This window comes from Rhinopithecus roxellana, chromosome 19, assembly GCF_007565055.1.
Source record: "Rhinopithecus roxellana isolate Shanxi Qingling chromosome 19, ASM756505v1, whole genome shotgun sequence".
Lineage (NCBI taxonomy): Eukaryota > Metazoa > Chordata > Mammalia > Primates > Cercopithecidae > Rhinopithecus > Rhinopithecus roxellana.
Genome location: NC_044567.1, coordinates 69,710,737 through 69,731,415, shown reverse-complemented (window position 1 = coordinate 69,731,415; position 20,679 = coordinate 69,710,737). Strand labels below are relative to the sequence as shown.

General features: G+C 49.4%; 1 protein-coding gene across 1 annotated transcript in view; it reads right to left on the bottom strand.

Annotated features, from left to right (window-relative positions):
* Positions 1 to 20,598, bottom strand: part of POLR2A (RNA polymerase II subunit A) — a 32,614-nt gene extending 12,016 nt beyond the window's left edge. Inside the window, 17 exon segments of the mRNA XM_010362353.2 lie at positions 2 to 173; positions 594 to 777; positions 1,198 to 1,420; positions 1,591 to 1,794; positions 1,937 to 2,031; positions 2,210 to 2,378; positions 2,470 to 2,679; positions 3,851 to 4,061; positions 4,189 to 4,313; positions 5,440 to 5,572; positions 5,790 to 6,010; positions 6,143 to 6,304; positions 6,631 to 6,912; positions 7,071 to 7,244; positions 7,339 to 7,475; positions 7,608 to 7,740; positions 20,111 to 20,598. Coding sequence (XP_010360655.2) covers positions 2 to 173; positions 594 to 777; positions 1,198 to 1,420; positions 1,591 to 1,794; positions 1,937 to 2,031; positions 2,210 to 2,378; positions 2,470 to 2,679; positions 3,851 to 4,061; positions 4,189 to 4,313; positions 5,440 to 5,572; positions 5,790 to 6,010; positions 6,143 to 6,304; positions 6,631 to 6,912; positions 7,071 to 7,244; positions 7,339 to 7,475; positions 7,608 to 7,740; positions 20,111 to 20,203 — 2,928 coding nt within the window. The 5' untranslated portion in view covers positions 20,204 to 20,598.
* Positions 20,599 to 20,679: the final 81 nt, after the last annotated feature.

Genomic DNA, 20,679 nt, shown 5'->3' with positions numbered 1-20,679 from the left:
CCTTGCTATCTCCAGTTGGGAAGATGACCCTGAGCACCTCCCGATCCTCCCGCATCCGCTCAAATTCCCGCTCCAACTCGTTCTGTATGTGTGCATTGCTCAGCACGTCCTTCACCAGGTCCTCCTGCAGAGTGCGCCGCAGGGCCCTCTCATTGGTATAATCAAAGCGGAACCTGGAAGTGCAAGGGGTAGCCAGTGGGCAGGTAGGCTCTGGGACTTTGGTCCCCACAAAACGCGCGCTAAGGTTCCCAAACGTGCACAGCCGACCAGGTACAGTGGTTTGGAGGTAAGAATCTTGGACAGAGAAAAATTCAGGCCCAAGGACTGCCAGTGGGACCTGAGTACAGGCCCACCCCTCTGCATTTTCTTTATAATATCGGCAGGGACAAAATGGGGACTGATCTTAAATCCACCTCCATCTACCTCCTCCCCTGTGTCACACAGCTGTTTCAGATAGGTGGGAAAAGGATGCTGAAAGGTAAGCTCTAGTGCAAGACACATACCAGGCTATCTCTCTGGAATAGGTATGGGAATCCTACTACTCAGGCCCTGAGCCCCAGGGGCGAGAACCACCCGCCTGCCCGCCTCCTCACTTCTTCTCAAAAGCCTTGTTGGAAGGTTTCAGCGTAGCCAGGTTCTGGAACTCAACGCTCTCGCCTGCCAGGCCGTCTTCACCGTAGCGCAGCTGCACCACCTGGTTGATGGAGTTCCGCACAGTTGCATCATACTTCACCATCACTGACTCCATGGACTTGATCAGTCGCCGCTGGATGTATCCTGGAGGGAAGTAATCAGTTGTAGGACCCAAGGCAAAAAGGGGATGACAAAGCCCAAAGACCCAGGCTGGGGCCATAACCTACCTGACTCTCTAAAGAGTCAGCTAGTACTCCCTTGTCTAAGGCCTTTGAATGAAAACTCAGTGTCTACCACTAGATGGACAAAAAGCCCTGCAGGGACCACCCCCATGGGACAGGCCAGCAAAGCCCCGGAAAGCTCTATCCCTGTACTGCGCAATGCTGCACAGCAATCCAAACAAGGGTGTTTGCCTAGTCTTGAGTCTCTACTCTTTCCACAAGGGCCAGAATTATACCCTGGGAATAGGAGCCTGAGCATTTCCACTCCCCACCTATCAGGGGTTTCTCAGCCTGCAGCAGTCCCTGGTAACAGCCCAAGGAAAACCTCTAAGGAAAGCCTCACCAGTCTCAGCAGTCTTGACAGCCGTGTCAATGAGCCCCTCACGACCCCCCATGGCGTGGAAAAAGAACTCGGTGGGTGTGAGGCCAGCTAGGTAGGAGTTCTCCACAAAGCCACGGCTCTCGGGCCCGTAGTCATCCTTGATGAAGTGAGGCAGAGTCCGGTGCTTGAAGCCAAATGGAATCCGCTTTCCCTCCACGTTCTGCTGCCCGACAACAGCAATGACCTGGGAACAGAAAGTTGGGGTGTACTGAATTCCCTCTGCCTTAAGAATAACAGTTCCCAAGATTTCTTCCCAACTCCCGTGATCCTCCTGACTCTAATACATACAAACACCTTCCTTCCTCCTCCCAAACTTCAGTGTGGCCCCGTATGTGGAAAGACAAGGCTCCTCACCTGGGAGATGTTAATCTTGGAACCTTTAGCTCCAGACACGACCATAGACTTGAAGTTGTTGTATTCAGACAGGGATTTCTGAGCAGAGGAGCCAGTCTTGTCTCGGGCATCATTAAGAATGCGGTTCACCTGATTCTCAAAGGTCTGCCGCAGAGTGTTCCCTGGGGTGGGCTCCAGCTCGTTGTTGTGTGCCTTCTCGATGACCTGGAGGCAGAGCTCTTGGTGAGACATCTATCCCTACTCCCCGCCCCTTCCCTCTAACTTTACACTCCCTTTGCTCTTGAGGATGCTAACTTCAAAGTCCCTGGAAACCCCTTATTCCGTCTCTGGTGGCCTTCCCTCTCACCTCTATTACATCCTGCTTAGCCTTCTTAATAGTGTTCTGAATGTCCTGGTAAGTCTTAGAATCAGCAATGGAGTCCCCAATGCCAATGGTATGACCTAGAGACAGGGAAAGGCATCAGCATATCCCTTTGGACCTCTAAGAAACATGGAATGGAATTATAGCCAACAGTAGAAGCAGGGGACACCAAATCCAAGGAGGAAAGAAAGGGATGGAAGGACAGTAAGAAGTTAGAGAATTCACAGAAAGGTCCTGGTACTACGCCTCCATGCTCACCCTCGATGAGGAGCCAGTTGTTAATGACAGTCTGAATGTTGGAGTAGAAGAGGCGAGTGATGTCATGGCCCATCTCTAGGTAGGATATGTGGACCAGGGAGCCAGCTGACGTGCCCAGAGACTTCTTACACAGGATGCCCATGATCAGCTCCCCGTTCTCCACCACCACCTAAGGACAAAGCACCCACTCAGGTCCCCCGCGCTGGTGCTGGCTCCCATGTCCAGATTCTGTCCTCACACAGCCACAAGCAGGGCCCTACCTTGGTGTCCCCAGGAGAGATGTGCTTGTAAGGGCCACTGTCTTCATCATCGGGATGGGTGCTGTGGGTACGGATACAATTGATGTGACCAGGTATGATGAGGGAGAAGATCTGCTTGCCTGTCCACAGGGGCCGGGGCTTCAGGATGGCCGGCTGTGGCACCTTCCCGTCCCACGTTGACAGGAACATCAGGAGGTTCATCACTTCACCCTGTGAGACAAACAGTAACGCAGACAGGAAGTCAGACTGCAGGCTCCACATCTCAGGGATGAGAGAGAAATGTTGGGGAGGTTTCCCTGCCCAAGGGAGAAAGCCAGATTTTGGAGGCAAAGATGACAGGAGAAGTTTTTTCCAAACTTTTATTTTTTTTGAGACAGGGTCTTGCACTCTGTTGCCCAGGCTGGAGGGCAATGGTGCAATCAGGGCTCACTGCAACCTCCGCCTCCTGGGGTCACGCAATTCTCCTGCCACAGCCTCTCGAGTAGCTGGGGTTACAGGCAACTGCCACCAGTCCGGCTAATTTTTGTATTGTTGGTAGAGATGAGGTTTCTCCATGTTGGTCAGGGCTGTCTCCAACTCCTGGCCTCAAATGATGTGCCTGCCTTGGCCTCCCAAAGTGCTAGAATTACAGGTATGAGTCACCACGCCCAGTTGCAAAAACTTTTAGTTAAAAATTCATTGTAATAGTGAAATTTTTGTTTTTGTTCTTTAACAATAAGCATAAATTTCTTTTAATAATTAGAAAATAAGTGAAAGTTACAATGGAAAATCAAATTTTAACAAGGTCCTACTTATTTTTCCATTTACCTTTCCTTTACAGACAATACCAGGTATTACATGAAATTTTAAAGAATTAGCCAGGCGCAATAGCTCATGCCCATAATCCCAGCACTTTGGGAGGCCGAGGCAGGTGGATCACGAGGTCAGGAGATCGAGACCATCCTGGCTAACACGGTGAAACCCCGTCTCCACTAAAAAATACAGAAGATTAGCCAGGCGTGGTGGCGGATACCTGTAGTCCCAGCTACTCGGGAGGCTGAGGCAGGAGAATGGTGGGAACCCAGGAGATGGAGCCTGCAGTGAGCTGAGATCACGCCACTGCACTCCAGCCTGGGTAACAGAGCAAGACTCTGTCTCAAAAAAGAAAAAAAAAGAAAAAAAAAAAAAGAAATTTTAAGCAATTAAATGGGGGAATTAATGCCTTACACCTTTTTGGCCTCTGAGTTTTCCTAACCCAGAGGTTCGCCCATCAGAAAAGGCAATCTCACAGACCACTGCTGGCTAAGTCAGGAAAAAAAACACAGCTCTTCCTCCCAGCCTCCACCTTGCATCCAGGAGCCCCACCGCCCACTTGAGCCAGGTTTCCATCTGGACCACACACCCGCTCCAGGAAGACGTCTCTCTTGGTGAATTTGCGCACTGCTGTGAGTGTGTCCTGCACAATACCCATGACAGGCCGGTTGCTCTGGGGGGTGACAATCATGCGAGGAACCATGGCCAGCTCCTGGATCTCCGCCCGCGTCTCCAGAGACTGTGGCAGGTGCAAGTTCATCTCATCCCCATCAAAGTCTGCATTGTACGGAGTTGTCACACTACAGTGAAAGAGAAAAGTCAGGGTTGGGAAGATGTCTGCAGCAAAACCTCGAGGAGCCACCTGGCCTGGCACCCCCCACCGGCCTCCTCCCAGTTCCAACCTGCTTCCCTCAGCCAGGGACTGACCTCAGATTCAAGCGAAAGGTAGACCAGGGGAGGATGCGGACCCGATGCCCCATCATGGACATTTTGTGCAGAGTTGGCTGCCGGTTGAAGATAACAATGTCCCCATCACACATGTGCCGCTCCACCTAGGGAGGTGAGGTAAGGAAAAGGTCTCAGTGAAGGAGGTGTCTCAGAATGAAAGGACAATGGACCTAAAATACTTTGCAGGCCGGGCGCGGTGGCTCACGCCTAGAATCCAAGCACTCTGGGAGGCTGAGGCAGGCACGTCACTTAAAATCAGGAGTTTGAGACCAGCCTGGTCAACATGGTGAAACCCCGTCTCCACTAAAAATACAAAAACTAGCTGGGCGTGGTGGCACGCGCCTGTAATCCCAGCTACTCGGGAGGCTGGGGCAGGAGAATCGCTGGAGCCTGGGAGGTGGAGGTTGCAGTGAGCCGAGATCACAGCACCGCACTCTGCACTCCAACCTGGGTGATGGAGCGAGGCTGTCCTCTTCTTAAATAAAGTCCCTTGCAAACTGAGAGATGACACCATGGTGCTAATTCACTTGAAACACTTAATAACACTCCTCTGGACAAGGCCCTGGGCCAAACACCAGGTTATCACGGATGAATGATACACAGCATCCACCAATCTCAAGGAACTCAGTCGGGGAAAAAAAAAGAGACATTTCGAACATAAAGCCTTCTGCACTGTTGCTCCACAGACCCCTCTTCCCTGCCATGTGCACGCTGCCCCTGGGTTTATGCCACCCCCACCCTGAATGCCAGAGGCCAGCAGCTCCCTGTACACCTAGGCAGCAGTAGCCTTTAACAAGACAGTCAGGCTGGGCGCGGTGGCTCAAGCCTGTAATCCCAGCACTTTGGGAGGCCGAGACGGGCAGATCACAAGGTCAGGAGATCGAGACCATCCTGGCTAACACAGTGAAACCCCATCTCTACTAAAAAATACAAAAAACTAGCCGGGCGAGGTGATGGGCGCCTATAGTCCCAGCTACTCCGGAGGCTGAGGCAGGGGAATGGCGTGAACCCGGGAGGCGGAGCTTGCAGTGAGCTGAGATCCGGCCACTGCACTCCAGCCCGGGCGACAGAGCTAGACTCCGTCTCCAAAAAAAAACAAAACAAAAAAAACAAGACAGTCAAGTCTGGATCCCAATGAACAAGACAGACTCAGATGGCCTATCCCAACCTGCCCCATTTCGAAAAGCTTTCTGTTCAGGTGGCTGAGAGAGGCCCTGTCCTGCTACGTGCCTTATAGCCGGTCTGCAGGTGAAGATCACTAGGCTTGGGGTGGAAACGCAAGTCAATGCGATCGCCATTGTCTCGGATGATGTACTTGGCCCCTGGGTACTGGCTGTTCCCCCTGCGCACTAGTTCTTGAAGTCTAGGAAGGAAAGAGGTGCAATGAACTCAATGCTTCCTAAAAAGCCCCTGCAGCCACCCTCACCCCAGAGCCCTGAGTGGAAGTTAAACTTCAGAACTTCAACTCCTCCTCGCTCCAAGCCCACGCCCGAGGTAGGATGAGCAGACTCTTGAAGCCTTGTCACTGAGGCCATGTCTTCCCTAGCCATTCTGGGAAGGGCTTTCCAACAGAGACACACCTGTCAATGTTGAAAGGGGTGACAATCTCCGCAAAGGTCATGTTGGCGGCAATGGAGCGGGGCACGCCGACCTGGTCAATGGAGAGGTTGGGGTCGGGGGTGATGACAGTGCGGGCCGAGAAGTCCACTCGTTTGCCCATCAGGTTCCCTCGCACCCGGCCTTCCTTGCCCTTCAACCGCTGTTTCAGGGACTTGAGGGGACGCCCAGACTTCTGCATGGCCTGTGAGGAAAAAACACAGGGTGGGGGCAACCCAGAAAGTCAGCACTGGGCCCGCTTCCAGAGCTCTGAGGCCTCATGCTAGCCCCCACCCTGGCTCCAATCCACAGAGGGGTGGGGAGCATGCTGACTCACACGGGGCAAGCCAGGCAACTCATTGTCCACCATGGTGGCCACATGGAACTGGAGGAGCTTCACATCCTCTGCGATGACATGGGCCGCAGCGCCGTTCTGCTCATTGCGCCGTAGCTGATTGTTGATCTTCACGATGTCAGCCAGTTTGTGAGTCAGGTCATCCTGAGGCAGGAAGTCAGAATCATCATGGTCCAGCCACCACTGCCAGCGCTTGGCAGGCATGTGCCAGGCACACAGCACAGCTCTCATCCTCACATGCCGCGGGAGGCAGGACTGCCCACTATCATTTATAGACTCAGAAACACCTTTGTGGCCTTTAACCACGTGAAGGGACTCATTAAAGGTCATACAGCTAGTAAGTGGCAGGGGATTTTCAAACCCGGATCCATCCATCCATCCCGCAGGCACACCCCAGCCCCACCTACAGCGCTTCCTCCCTTTAGATACCTCACCCTCCAGCTAACAGGTAGAGCCCTGGAGCCACTGACCTGGTTACGGGCAGAGCCCTGCATCACAACAGCAGGCCGCACGGAGAGTGGGGGCACAGGCAGCACTGTGACAATCATCCACTCTGGCCGTGCATAGCGGGGCTCCATGCCCAGCACAAAACACTCCTCATCTGAGATGCGTTTGAAGATCTCATGCACTCGCTCTGGACTCAGCAGGATCTTCTTCTCCTGAGAGTCCTCATTAACGTGCTTCCATTCCGCATACAGCTCTAGGCCGGAACGCCGGATCCTGGGCTGGTACCGCCCACAGCCACCATGGCCCTTCCAAGGAGAGACAGGGACCATCAGAGTCCAGAGCTTGGGTCATTTCCCTCCACACCAGGCCAGCCCCTCCTGTTCCGCCGCATCCTTCCCTTCCAGTTTCCTCCCTCCAGGCCTCGGACCCCTCCTTCCCAAAAGTCTCTGCCAGTCCCAGCCACCTTTTCTTTGGTCAGATCCTCGTCACCCTCAGGTTGTTCCACACCAAACTTGTTATCCATCTCCTCCCCACCCTCGCAGATGTTTTTGCCCTTGCAAAGGTCGTAGACATGTGTGAGCCGCTTCTTGGGCTGTCCCTTGGACTTAGACAGGATGTCCTTGATCTTTGGGTTGTTCTGGGGACAGGGCAGAGCAGGGTCAGTTGAAGCTGTCCCCCCTGCCCCCTACCAAGCAGCCCCCCACCCAGACCAGAGCCTGTTCCCCACTCACAGAGTCCACAAGCAGTTTGGAGCAGAAGAAGCAGACACAGCGCAAAACCTTCATTGTCTTCACCAGGAAGCCCACGTGAAACACAGGCTTGGCCAGTTCAATGTGGCCAAAGTGGCCAGGACACTCTGTCATGTTTCCTGTGGGACACACACCCAGTGCTTTCCTCCCAGCTCCCACTCATCTCAGAGGCCTCCAGGTGTTGACCCTAGTTTTCTTTGAGGACCCAACCCACCTCCCCTCTGGGATCCCACCCAGTCCCCAGCACTTACCTGCACATGTCTGACAGCGGCCAGTCCGCTCAATCACCCCTTGCCTCGGGTCCATCAGCCCCCCAAGCTTGGGGCGGCCTCCCTCAGTCGTCTCTGGGTACTTGATGCCACCCTCCGTCACAGACATTCGCTTCTGCAAACAAAGGCCAACAACTACACAGCGCTCCTAGTTTCCAGCCTTTGTGGCTGGGGAGCTCCGGACTGAGGTCTGGGAAAACCCTGAACTACTTACAGAAGAACTAAGTTTCGCCTGGAGTGAGGGGAATGGGGGATTGGTGTGTATACGCTTCTGAAAAGGCCAAAGTTGAATATTCCAAGTCAGAGGCTTATTCCAGTCACTGAGGCAGGAAAAGCACTCACACTAGATAATGGTCGACCCAGGGTTCCATACAAATCACCTGCCACTAGGACATGAACCCCAGACTTCAATCTGGGTTGAATTCTAGGTCTCTGACATTCACAGGATTTAGCCACAAAAAGAAATAAAAGTTGTTTCACGGAAAACAAAAAAAAAGACAATGCTTTATTTGTTCCTCCCAAGTAGAAATCAAGCTCATGAATCTGAGATCCTGGCAGGAGCCTCTCTGTACCTGTATCCTTGCCATGACAGCCCAGGTGTTCTGCACCAACACATGCCCCACCAACTCAAGCCCCTGATAAGAAATGAGGCACTCAGAGATGCAGTCCTATCTCTTTACCCTCATCTTTGTCATGCCCTCCTTCTCAAGGCCAGACCTGCTTGAACCTTTTCGTGTCCAAATGGAGATTTTATTTGTTTTGTTTTGAGATGGAGTCTCGCTCTGTCGCCAGGCTGGAGTGCAGTGGCTCAATCTCTGCTCACTGCAACCTCCGACTCTGGGGTTCAAGCAACTCTCCTGCCTCAGCCTCCCAAGTAGCTGGGATTACAGGTGAGCGCCACCACATCCAGCCAATTTTTGTATTTTTAGCAGAGACAGGGTTTCACCAGGTTGGCCAGGATGGTCTCTTGACTTTGTGATCCGCCTGCTTCCGCCTCCCAAAGTGCTAGGATTACACGCGTGAGCCACCATGCCTGGCCAGAGATTTTATTAAAAGACTGGAGAAACAGGTGCTAGTCTTTTGAAGACAGGTTGGTGGAAATGATTTGAAGCAAAAGTGAATAGCTGGAATCCCAAGAAAGGTAGAGCCAGGACTTGATGGGGACATTTCAGTGGAGGAAACAGAAGAACTCAGAAGCAGATACACTGGGTGTGGCAGCTCACACCCATAATCCCAGCCCTCTGGGAGGCTGAGATGGGTGGGTCACCTGAGGTCAGGAGTTCAAGACCAGCCTGGCCAACATAGTAAAACCCCATCTCTACTAAAAATACAAAAAAACTAGCCGGGCGTGGTGGTGGGCACCTGTAATCCCAGCTACTAGGGAGGCTGAGGCAGGAGAATCGCTTGAACCCGGGAGGCAGAGGTTACAGTGAGCCAAGATCACGCCACTGCATTCCAGCCTGGGTGACAGAGCAAGACTCTGTCTCAAACAAACAAACAAACAAACAAAAAAAGGTGTAACGTTATCGCACACTTACACTTAGTAAAAACTACAGCATAGTATAAACATAACTTATATGCACAGGGCAACCAAAAAACTTCATGTGACTTGCTTCATCGCGGTGGGCTGGAACCAAACTCACGGTATCTCCAACGTATACTTGGATACTCATTCTCAACTCTCTAACTCCAGCCAGGCCTCACTTTTCTTCTGGACTTTGGGTTCACATATTTAACTACCTACTGAACTCCCTGCAAACATTCCACCAAAAAATCAAATTAAACATGTCTAAAAGCCAACTCCCTTTTCCACAAAAGCCTCTCTTTCAGTCTCCACCCCAGATTCAGAAACCTATGCTCACTTTTCCTTACCTTCAAGCATAAAACAGTTCAAAGAACATGGACTTAGCTCTCAGGGACCCTTGATTTGGAATTCTGACTCTACTACTTATTAACTATGTAACCATTAAGGACTTAATTAGCTAGCTTAAGTCCAGGATGTAATTGGTGCTTTTTGAATGGACATTATTATTATTCAGTCATTCACCAGGTACTGGTCACTTTTACCTCCTTTATTTATTTATTTGTTTATTTATTTATTTATTTTTGAGAAGTCTCGCTCTGTCACCCAGGCTGGAGCACAGTGGCGGGATTTTAGCTGGGATTACACGCTTAAGCCATCACGCCTGGCCTCCTAAGTGTTTCTTGAATCTTGCCTCTCTTCTCCATCCCCACCACCACTGCCCTAGTTCAGGCCTTTCCTTTGTAGTCTACAACAGAGCGTTCGTATAGGTCACCAGCCTGTCTCTCTCCAATCCTTCTATACGACAACTGGGGTGCTCATTCTAAAATGAAAATGTGTGCCAAAAATAAATAAAATAAAAATAAATAATAAAACAAAATAAAAATGTAATCATGCATACCCTTTTGTCCTCAGACTCACATCCAAACTCAGCAGGGCAGCTTACCAAAGGATTTTATGATGTTCTCAACCTTCATTTCCCTGATGCTCCACACCTTCCTGTTCACTCCTCAGTACCAATCCCTTGGAGTTCCCTATCACCCAGCACAACCCGTGCTGCACTCCTCTGGGTTTTTTTTTTTTTTTTTTTTTTTTTTTGACAGAATCTCGCTCTGTCGCCCAGGCTGGAGTGCAGTGGCACGATCTCGGCTCACTGCAAGCTCCGCCTCCTGGGTTCATGCCATTCTGCTGCCTCAGCCTCCTGAGTAACTGGGACTACAGGTGTCTGCCACCACGACCAGCTAATTTTTTGTAGTTTTTAGTAGAGACAGGGTTTCACCGTGTTAGCCAGGACGGTCTTGATCTCCTGACCTCATGATCCACCCGCCTCGGCCTCCCAAAGTGCTGGGATTACAGGCTTGAGCCACCGCGCCCGGCCTCCTCTGGGGTTTTCATACGCTAGCGCCTCTCTCTGCTTGGAATGCTTTTCCCACTGCAAAACTCCTATTTCAAGACTTGGCTCAGGCACTGCTTCCTCCAGGAAGCCTTTCCACAGCCTCCCCAAAACAGACAGGCACCCCCCCTCCTCTGTGCTTCCACAGCCCCTCTGTCACTGTACATACAACAATGCAATAAAATGACCTATAGGTGTCTGTCTTTCCTATAACTATAAGCACCTCTACGGCAGGCAGAATCCCTCAACCTGAAACATGGCAGGCTCCTGATAAATGTCTGTTAAATTGACCTGCTGCTTAGGACTCTCCACTGCAGGGAGGTAACCTCAAAAAACCTGGAAAAAGAGAGGTTACCTTCTGACAGTCAAACCAGTAATCCCCTCATATCAGATATGATTGGCCACTGCTGGGTAGAAACCAAAATGGTCTACAGATGCAAAGCTGAAGAAGTTCTGAACACCTCTCAGCCTCACACAGGTTCAAAACTCTCATCAACATGACCTGACGAAATCTCAGGGAGACGTCCTCGTGTATGACTACATTTGCAAAGCTGGAACCTCATCAGCTGCTTTGTGTCTGGTAAGAAACATGAAGGCGATTGCTCACCTTGAATGAGACCAAAAGAAAAAAAAAAAAAAAAGCAGGTACAAATCTGGCCTGGCCTCCAGAACAGACACTGCAAAGGGGCCTAAGAGAAATCACGCTCAACATTTTCAACCTCTGTCTGCTCAAAGTCTAGGCCGACCAAGCCAACCACCCTTCTAATAACTAATTCTGCTTCCAGGCTTTCTGAGACTGGGTCAGGGGGTGACAGCAGACACGCATATCCTGGTTAACGAGAAGAGCTATCCTTCCACCACCAAGTTCATGAACTCTCATTTATTTATTTATTTATTTATTTATTTATTTATTTATTTTTGAGAGAGGGTCTTGCTCTGTCACCCCGGCTGGAGTGCAGTGGCGCAATCTTGGCTCACTGAAACCTCTGACTCTCGGGTTAAGTGATTCTTGTGCCTCAGCCTCCCAAGTAGCTGGGATTACAGGTGCCCACCACCACGCCTGGCTAATTTTTGTATTTTTAGTAGAGATAAGGTTTCACCATGTTGGCCAGGATAGTCTCAAACTCCTGGCCTCAAGTGATCCACTCACCTTAGCCTCCCAAAGTGCTGGGATTACAGTCATGAGCTACTGCACCTAGTCTCAAACTGTCATTTTAAATTATATACGAACTGCTTTAGCTCCAAATCCTTCAGCCAACACTGGTTCTCACTGCCTACAGAATAAAGGCTAAACACTTGAGGGGGTGGCCAGTCAGGCTGGGTTCTCTTTGGGTTCTGCCCCTGAGGTCACAGAACAAAAGGGCTGTCATTGAATCTCAGTAAATACTCATTCTCTTTCCTCTGCCTTTAGCAAAGCTAACAAGGTCCTTATTATAACTTGGCTTCAAGTCTCTTTTACAGCTTTACTTGGTACCACATTCTCCTACCCACCTCCCACATTTATGTTCTAAATACAATAGATTTCTCAAAATTCCTTTTGCTTCACACGCCCCCTTGGGAGTAAACTTCCATTTATTCTTTAAGACCCAGTTCAGAGGTCACCTCCTTATGAGTCTTCTCTTACTCTTCCTAGCCTTATGCATACCCCAGCAAGGTTCTCAGCCCAATTTTAATTACTTGGTGACACATCTGTCTCTCCCATTGGACTGTAATCCTTGAGGGCAAGGGTCATGTTTTCTCTTCATATCCTCAGCACCTAGCACAGTAACCAACATACGGTGAGGGCTCAGCAACTATTTGCTGCATACATAGGAAATCCCTCACAAGAAATAATTTGAACACAAGGATCATCTTCTGACTCATCAATGTAGCCCATACTCTACCTAAAAGAATACATTACTGGCCAGGTGCAGTGGCTCAAGCCTATAATCCCAGCACTGTGGGAGGCCAATGCAGGCAGATCAACTGAGGTCAGGAGTTCGAGACCAGCCTGGCCAACATGGTAAAACCCTGTCTCTAATAAAAATACAAAAATCAGGCCGGGTCCAGTGGCTCACGCCTGTAATCCCAGCACTTTGGGAGGCCAAGGCAGGCGGATCATGAGGTCAGGAGTTCGAGACCAGTCTGGACAACACGGTAAAATTCCATCTCTACTAAAAATACAAAAAAAAAAAAAAAAAAAAAAAAAAATTAGCTGGGTGTGGTGGCACACTCCTGTAGTCCCTGCTACTCAGGAGGCTGAGGCAGAAGAATCTGAGTCTGGGAGTCAGAGGCTGCAGTGTGCAGAGACTGTGCCACTGTATTCCAGCCTGGGCAACAGAGCTACACTCCATATCAAAAAAAAAAAAAAAAAAAAAGGAAAAAGAATACTGCTTTAAATCCTTACTTAAATAAGTCAGGATACAAATCAGTTATGCATTCCATGGTAGACAGCCGTTTTTATTTATTTTATTTATTTATTTTTTTGAGACGGAGTCTTGCTCTGTCGCCCAGGCTGCTCCAGTGGTGCGATCTTGGCTCACTGCAAGCTCCGCCTCCTGGGTTCACGCCTTTCTCCTGCATCAGCCTCCTGAGTAGCTGGGGCTACAGGTGCTCTCCACAGCGCCTGGCTAATTTTTTGTATTTTTAGTAGAGCCGGGGTTTCACCATATCAGCCAGAATGGTCTCTATCTCCTGACCTTGTGATCTGCCCGCCTCGGCCTCCCAAAGTGCTGGGATTACAGGCGTGAGCCACCGCGCCTGGCCAGACAGTTGTTTTTAATAAATAGGGGTCAACTACTGCGAATGAAATCCAGCACCGTCTTTTCCCAAAATTTTGTGCACAGCTGTACAAAGCTCTAGTACCTCCTTGCAACCTTACCCTCACCTAGCAACATCTAAATCCATCTTCTGATAGCAAGGACTACAGCTCTATCTCAAAGCCAATTCAAAGAGCCCTCTGTACCTCCACATACTCTGACCCCCAAGACTTCTGTAAAACATTTTAGCCTAAAATACCACCTATTTCACAACAGGAGGCCCCTTACCCTCACCCATCCTTCTAAAATGCCACCTGTTTCACAACAGGAGGCCCCTCACTCACCCTCACCCATCCTTCTACCCAAAACTGAACCATCTGTTGGTCCCTCAAAATACAGACATCATATGAACCACAGACATGCAGAGCACTATCAAAGCCCAACAATCCTACACCCCAGAAATGACTCTGGTAGACCTTCGTCAACAGTGTCCCATACTTTTATTTGTCATTATTCAATCTCGGGTCAGTACAACCTCTGCCTACCAGGTTTCAGTGGTTCATACGCCTCAGCCTCCCAAGTAGCTGGGATTACAGGTGCCCGCCACTACACCCAGCGAATTTTTGTTATTTTTAGTAGAGATGGGGTTTCACTATGCTGGACAGGATGGTCTTGAACTCCTGACCCTCAGGGATCTGCCCACCTTGGTCTCCCGAAGATTACAGGTATGAGCCACTGTGCTCAGCTCATTTGTTATCATTATTTTTTAATTGAGATAGGGTTTTGCTCTGTTGCCCAGGCTGGTCTTGAACTCCAGGCCTCAAGTGATCCTCCTGCCTCAGGCTCCCAAAGTGCTAGGATTATAGGCATGAGTCACAGCACCCATTTTTTTTCCACGCTTTAAGAAAAATGTAAATATGTTCCCATTTTTACATAAGGCCTTCACTCTGCACACTTTTTTTTTTTTTTTTTTTTTTTTTTTTTGAGGCGGAGTCTCGCTCTGTCGCCCGGACTGCAGTGCAGTGGCCAGATCTCAGCTCACTGCAAGCTCTGCCTCCCGGGTTTACGCCATTCTCCTGCCTCAGCCTCCTGAGTAGCTGGGACTACAGGCGCCCGCCACCTCGCCCGGCTAGTTTTTTTGTATTTTTAGTAGAGACGGGGTTTCACCGCTCTGCACACTCTTGAGTAACTTTTTCATTTATCCATAGATTCCCTAACATGATCAGCCCACAGTGCCCTTCCATTTCAGTAACTCTCACAGCACTCACTAGGTCAAACGAGAGCCACGGCCGAGTGTGGTGGCTCACGCCTGTAATCCCAGCACTTTGGGAGGCCAAGGTGGGCAGATCACTTGAGGTCAGAAGTTTGAGACTGGTGTGGCCAATGTGGCGAAATCCTATCTCTACCAAAAATACAAAAATTGCCAGGTGTGGTGGCGGGTGCCTGTGATCCCAGCTGCTTGAGAGGCTGAGGCAGGAGAATAGCTTGAATCCAGAAGGCAGAGGTTACAGTGAGCTGAGATCTCACCTCTGCACTCCAGCCTAGGCAACAGAGCAAGACTCCATCTCAAAGAAAAGACAGCGACTTATTAAGCACCTAGGCGCAAACAACTTAAGCATTTATGTCCTAGAAACTTAATTAGCCACAAAAAATTAGCCAGGCGTGGTGACAGGCGCCTACAGTCCCAACTACTCAGGAGGCTGAAGCAGGAGAATGGCATGAAACCAGGAGGCGGAGCTTGCAGTGAGCTGAGATCATGCCACTGCCTGGGCGAGAGAGCCATACTCCATCTCAAAAACAAACAAACAAACAAACAAAAAAGAAACTTAACTAGCCATTTCAAAAAATACACATAAGTTGAAAATACCATTTTAATATATTAAAACAAAATAACATTTTTCTTTCTTTCCCAAATAACCATCTCACTCACTTATGGCGACTGTTAGGCACTGCAACTCTCAAACCTTGGAATCGGACTAAACAGCACCACCTTTATTTCTTCTACAAACTGATTTTTGCCTGTACTTAGCAACTGCAAAAAACTCAGCTTCACAAAAATATGACATCATAGACAGGGATTTGGCACCATCTAATGTTGAAATGGAACTACCACGAACTAGGAGTTCCAGGGTATCTGACAAATGTACCTGTGCTTCTCTTGGAAATTTAAAATACTTCACTGTACCCACTGTGAACGTGTGCCACAGTGTCTCAGGGCATCAGCACGGTGTGGGACCCTATTGGGAAGTTCTTCTCTTACATGGTAATAATACATCCTAAGTTATTCACCAAGATTCCTATTAGTAGGGCCGGGCGCGGTGGCTCAAGCCTGTAATCCCAGCACTTTGGGAGGCCGAGACGGGCGGATCACGAGGTCAGGAGATCGAGACCATCCTGGCTAACACGGTGAAACCCAGTCTCTACTAAAAAATGCAAAAAATTAGCCGGGCGTGGTGGCGGGCGCCTGTAGTCCCAGCTACTCGAGAGGCGGAGGCAGGAGAATGGCGTAAACCCGGGAAGCGGAGCTTGCAGTGAGCTAAGATCCGGCCACTGCACTCCAGCCTGGGCGACAGAGCGAGACTCCGTCTCAAAAAAAAAAAAAAAAGGATTTCTATTAGTAAATACTGATTTATAATTGTCACTTTCAAACAATGTTGCAGTAAAAGTCCTTCTACGTTATCTATGCATATTTGTCCCATTATTTCATTCACTTGTTTATTCAACTCATTTTTATTACATGTCTATCATGTGCCAGGCACTACTTGAGATACTGAGGGAACATGAATAACACAAAGTCCCTCATGAAATCCATTCTCTAGCAAGGAAGCAAAAAACAGAAAAACGAATCCTTTCTGAAGTGACAGGCTGTGAAGGAAAATATAGCAGAGAATGATCAGAGAAAGCAAGGGCAGGGCAGGGGATGCTATTTAAACAGAGTGGTCAGGGAAGCGCTCCTAAAGATATGACATCAGCCAGGCGCAGTGGCTCATTCCTGGAATCCCAGCACTTTGGGAGGCCAAGCAGGGGGATCACTTGAGCCCAGTTCACCAGCCTAGGTAACACAGTGAGAACCCATCTCTACAACAAATTTAAAAATTAGACAGGCATGGGGGTACAAGCCTATAGTCCCAGCTACTGAGATGGGGCTTGGGGGTCTGAGGTGGGGGCATCTTTTTTTTTTTTGAGACCAAGTCTCACTCTGTCGCCCAGGCTGGAGTGCAATGGCACAGCCTCGGCTCACTGCAACCTCCGCCTCCCAGGTTAAAGCGATTCTCCTGCCTCAGCCTCCTGAGTAGCTGGGATTACAGGGGTATGCCAACACACCCAGCTAATTTTTGTATTTTTAGTAAAGACAGAGTTTCACTATTTTGGCCAGGCTGGTCTCAAACTCCTGACCTCGTGATCTGCCCACCTCGGCCTCCCAAAGTGCTGGGGTTACAGACGTGAGCCACTGTACCTGGCCTGGGAGCATCTATTGAGCCCAAGACCAAGAGGCTGCAGTGAGCTGTGATCGAGCCACTGCACTGCAGCCTGGGGGACAGAGGGAGACCCTGTGTCAAAAAAAAAAAAAAATTCCATTTCAACAGAGAACAGACATAAAGAAACAGGCATGCAGAGCAGCGGTCTGAGCAAGGTGGTTCCAAGCAGGAGGAATAGTGAATAATAAAGTCCTTGAGGTGGGAATAAGCTTGCAGTGTTAGAGGAGCAAGCCGTCAGCGTGGTTCAAGAAAAGCAAAGAGGAGACTAGTAATGAGATGGAGAGGCAAGCAGGAGCCAGATAAAACAGCACTTTATAGGTCAGAATAAGGAGTCCTGAAACCTCTGGAGAGGATTCCATGCACGGAAGGGAAGGCATGAAGAGCTCTCTCTAGCCTGCTCTAGCTGTTCTTGGAAACTGTAGGAAGACCAACTAGGGCTACTATAGCACTCCACAGGAAAGATGACAGTAGGGTGGAATATGGTGGGACACAGTGGTGGAGATGGTCATAAATGGCTGGATTCCAGGCATATTTTGAAAAGTAGAACTGACACTCTGGCAGATGGACTAAGTGGAGATCGTGAGAAAGAGAATCAAAGATGGCTTTCAGGTTTTTGGCCTGAGCAAATGGATGGAGAAACATTTACTAAACTATGCAAAACTGGGAAAGGGAGAATTAAGCTTTTTTAACCTAAGGATGAATTTTTATAAGTGGTAATGCTTGATCAAACGATTCATATACTAAAAGGTTGATGAAATTGTCAGACCAGAGGCTGGGCATGTTGGCTTAAGCCTGTAATCCCAGCACTTTGGGAGGCCAAGGTGGGCAGGTCCCCTGAGGTCAGGAGTTCAAGACCAGCCTGGGTAACATGATTTCCCATTCCAGAGTTACCGACGTTAAAGGCGATCAGACGAATCCTAGGGAGTCTTTACAAGTTTGGTTAAGAAGCCAAACCCCGGATAGCTACTAAATACAAAATACAAAAATACAAAAACATAAAAATACAAAAAATAGACAGACGTCGTGGCACACACCTGTAATCCCAGCTAATCGGGAGGCTGAGGCAGGAGACTCTCTTGAACCCAGAAGGTGGACGTTGCAGTGAGCCAAGATGGTGTCACTGCACTCCAGCCTGGGTGACAAGAGTGAGATTCCGTCTCAAAAAAAAAAAAAAAAAAAAGATTGTCAGACCATCCTCCAAAAAGGTTTTACCAGTCTATCTTTCTACCAACAATGTATAAGCATGTCTATTTCCCAATATTTTTGCAGCAGGGAAAAAAAGTTGGATAAGAGAAATAATTTTATTTTAATCTGGATTTTTTTTATTAGAAAGCCAACTCTTTGTTGGCCATTTGCACTACTTCTCTGAACTGCCGATTCATCTCCTTTACCCATTTTTCTAGTAGATAGGTACTTTCCTTACTGATTTGTAAGTGTTCCTTGTACATCGATAAATTTAACCTTGTCTGCATAATTGCAAGTATTGTTTCCTGATCTGTTTTTCAGCTTTGCCACAGTGCCTCTATAAACAGAAGTGGCTTTTATTTTTACGTAGTGAAATCTGCCTTGGTCTTCCTTATATATAACGTTTAGCTCATTTTAGGCATTCCATAAAACTTACCTATAATTAACTACTATTAAGGACTTCTGTCTCTGGTATGAGCCCTGCAAAAGCCTTCTATTTTTTTCTAGTATTTTATGGGTTTTTTTAGATTTAAGTCTTAACTTCATCTGGAACTGATTCTGTGGTATGGTGTGAGGTCAGGACGTTCTGACTCCTGACATAGCTGAATTTTCTTCCAGCAAAATGGTCTCTATCCACAAACAGCCACTTAACTCCATTCTTCCCAGCCAGTGGGCTCCCTCTACTTAGCTCCACAAGGGAAGAAGTCCAAGTCACCAATAGCTCTCCCCTAGGACTGCCCTCCTCTCTCTGGTCTCTCCACCTCCTGTATCAGTTCTTCATAGAGCAACTACAGCTGTATTTTTTCCAATGCGAGTTTGCTATCACTCTCCTGTTTATAACTGTCCAAGGACTACCTACTGAAAATAGAATTAAGTCCTGACTCCTTAACATAATATACAATATCCCATGCTTCTCCAGCCAATTTCTGTAACACTCTTCTTCTCTCATCCACTAAACCTCAGCCACACCGGCCGCCTTTCACCCTCTAGGACAAGCCCAAGTTCATTTCTCCCTCAGGCCCTTTGCACTTGCTATTTCCTGTGCCGGAAAAGCTCTCGCCATAGAAACTACGGCTTCGATGACTGGCTGCCTCTCATCATTCGGGTGAAATCTTCTCAGACAGGCCTTCCCAGACCCTGACACCATCCCATCTGAAGTAGCCCCACCTAGGCTGGGCGAGGTGGTTCACGCCTGTAATCCCAGCACTTTGAGAGACCGAGGCTGAAGTCAGAGTTCAGCCACTGCACTCCGGCCTGGGAAACAAGAGCGAAACTCCGTCTCAAAAAGACAAAAAACCAAAAACCAAAAACAAAAAAAGGGGGGGGATCACCTGAGGGCAGGCGTTCGAGACCAGCCTGGCCAACATGGCGAAACCCCTCCTCTACTAAAAATACAACAATTAACGGGGCATGGTGGCGCATGCCTGTAATCACAGCTAGTCAGGAGGCTGAGGCAGGAGAATCGCTTGAACCCGGGAGGCGGAGGTTGCAGTGAGCCGAGATCGTGCCATTGCACTCCAGCCTGGGCGACAGAGCAAGACCCAGTCTCAAAGAAACAAAACAAAACAATATAAAAATGAAAAAAATAAAGTAGCCCCAGCTCAGTGACTCTCCATGTCATTACCCCGTTTCACTCTATTCGAGACAATTGCCATTAACTGAATTACCTTGTTCATTTATTGTATTCGTGTTTACTGCCTGCCCTTTCCCACAGACAGTGCTCTTTAAGGTCCTGGTCTGTCGTGTTCACCTCTGTAACCCCAGAGTCTCTTCTGTCCACAACAGAGCAGGCACTCAATTAATATTTGTATTACAGAAGAGGAGGAAGCTATCCGGGGTTTGGCTTCTTAACCAAACTTGTAAAGACTCCCTAGGATTCGTCTGATAGCCTTTAACGTCGGTAACTCTGGAGTGGGAAATCAGTCACCCTTCTCTCTCTCCTTACCCTCCAGCCAGGCCCCCTGTCTCGGACAAAGCGCTAAGTTTGCTCAACTCTGCAAAATATAACTCTGGGAGGCCCGAGACTGGCGCCTGCACAGCCTTGGCGCGCTGAGCCATGCTCCTGGCCCGTCACCCACAGGCAGCGAGAAAGCGCCAAGTTTCCGCAGCCCCCGTTCGGCCCCGCCCGCCAGGGAAGGAGGGAGGAAGGGGAGGGCAGAGCCGCTTACCAGTTCATCCGGACTCAAGACTCCGAACTGGACTCTCTTGATGGTGCGCAGCGGGCATGCGCTGTCCCCCGAAGGGGGGCCACCCCCGTGCATGGCGGAGGCAGGCGCGCTGCGCAGGCGCAAACCTCACTACAAAAAGCCTGCGCCGCCTCCGCCTAGGTGCTCAGACCTCGTCAGGGCGGCCACCGGGAAGGACCTCCCCGAGTTGGGAGGAAAAAGCCGGAGGAGGGGAAGGTGGGGGAGGGAAGGAGGCGGGGAAATAAGGAGCGAAAGGAGCCCTTCTTTCCCTTACCGGAAATTGTTCAGCTCCCAAAAAGGAAAAAAAAAAAAGAAGGGGGAAAGGAAAAGGTTTTTGGGGGAGGAAGAAGAAAAAGGGTAACGAATAAATAAGTAACCAGGCTCCTGAACGGCAGAGGTTACGGCAGTTTGTCTCTCCCCCTTCCGGGAGCCGCCTTCTTCTCCAACCGTCCCGGCCGCGCTCTCGGCGCTTCTGAGCAGCGAACTCGCCGAACGACGCCTCTTATAGATTCGCCCTCCCGTCCCCGCCCCTTCCTTTCCCGCCCTCCCTT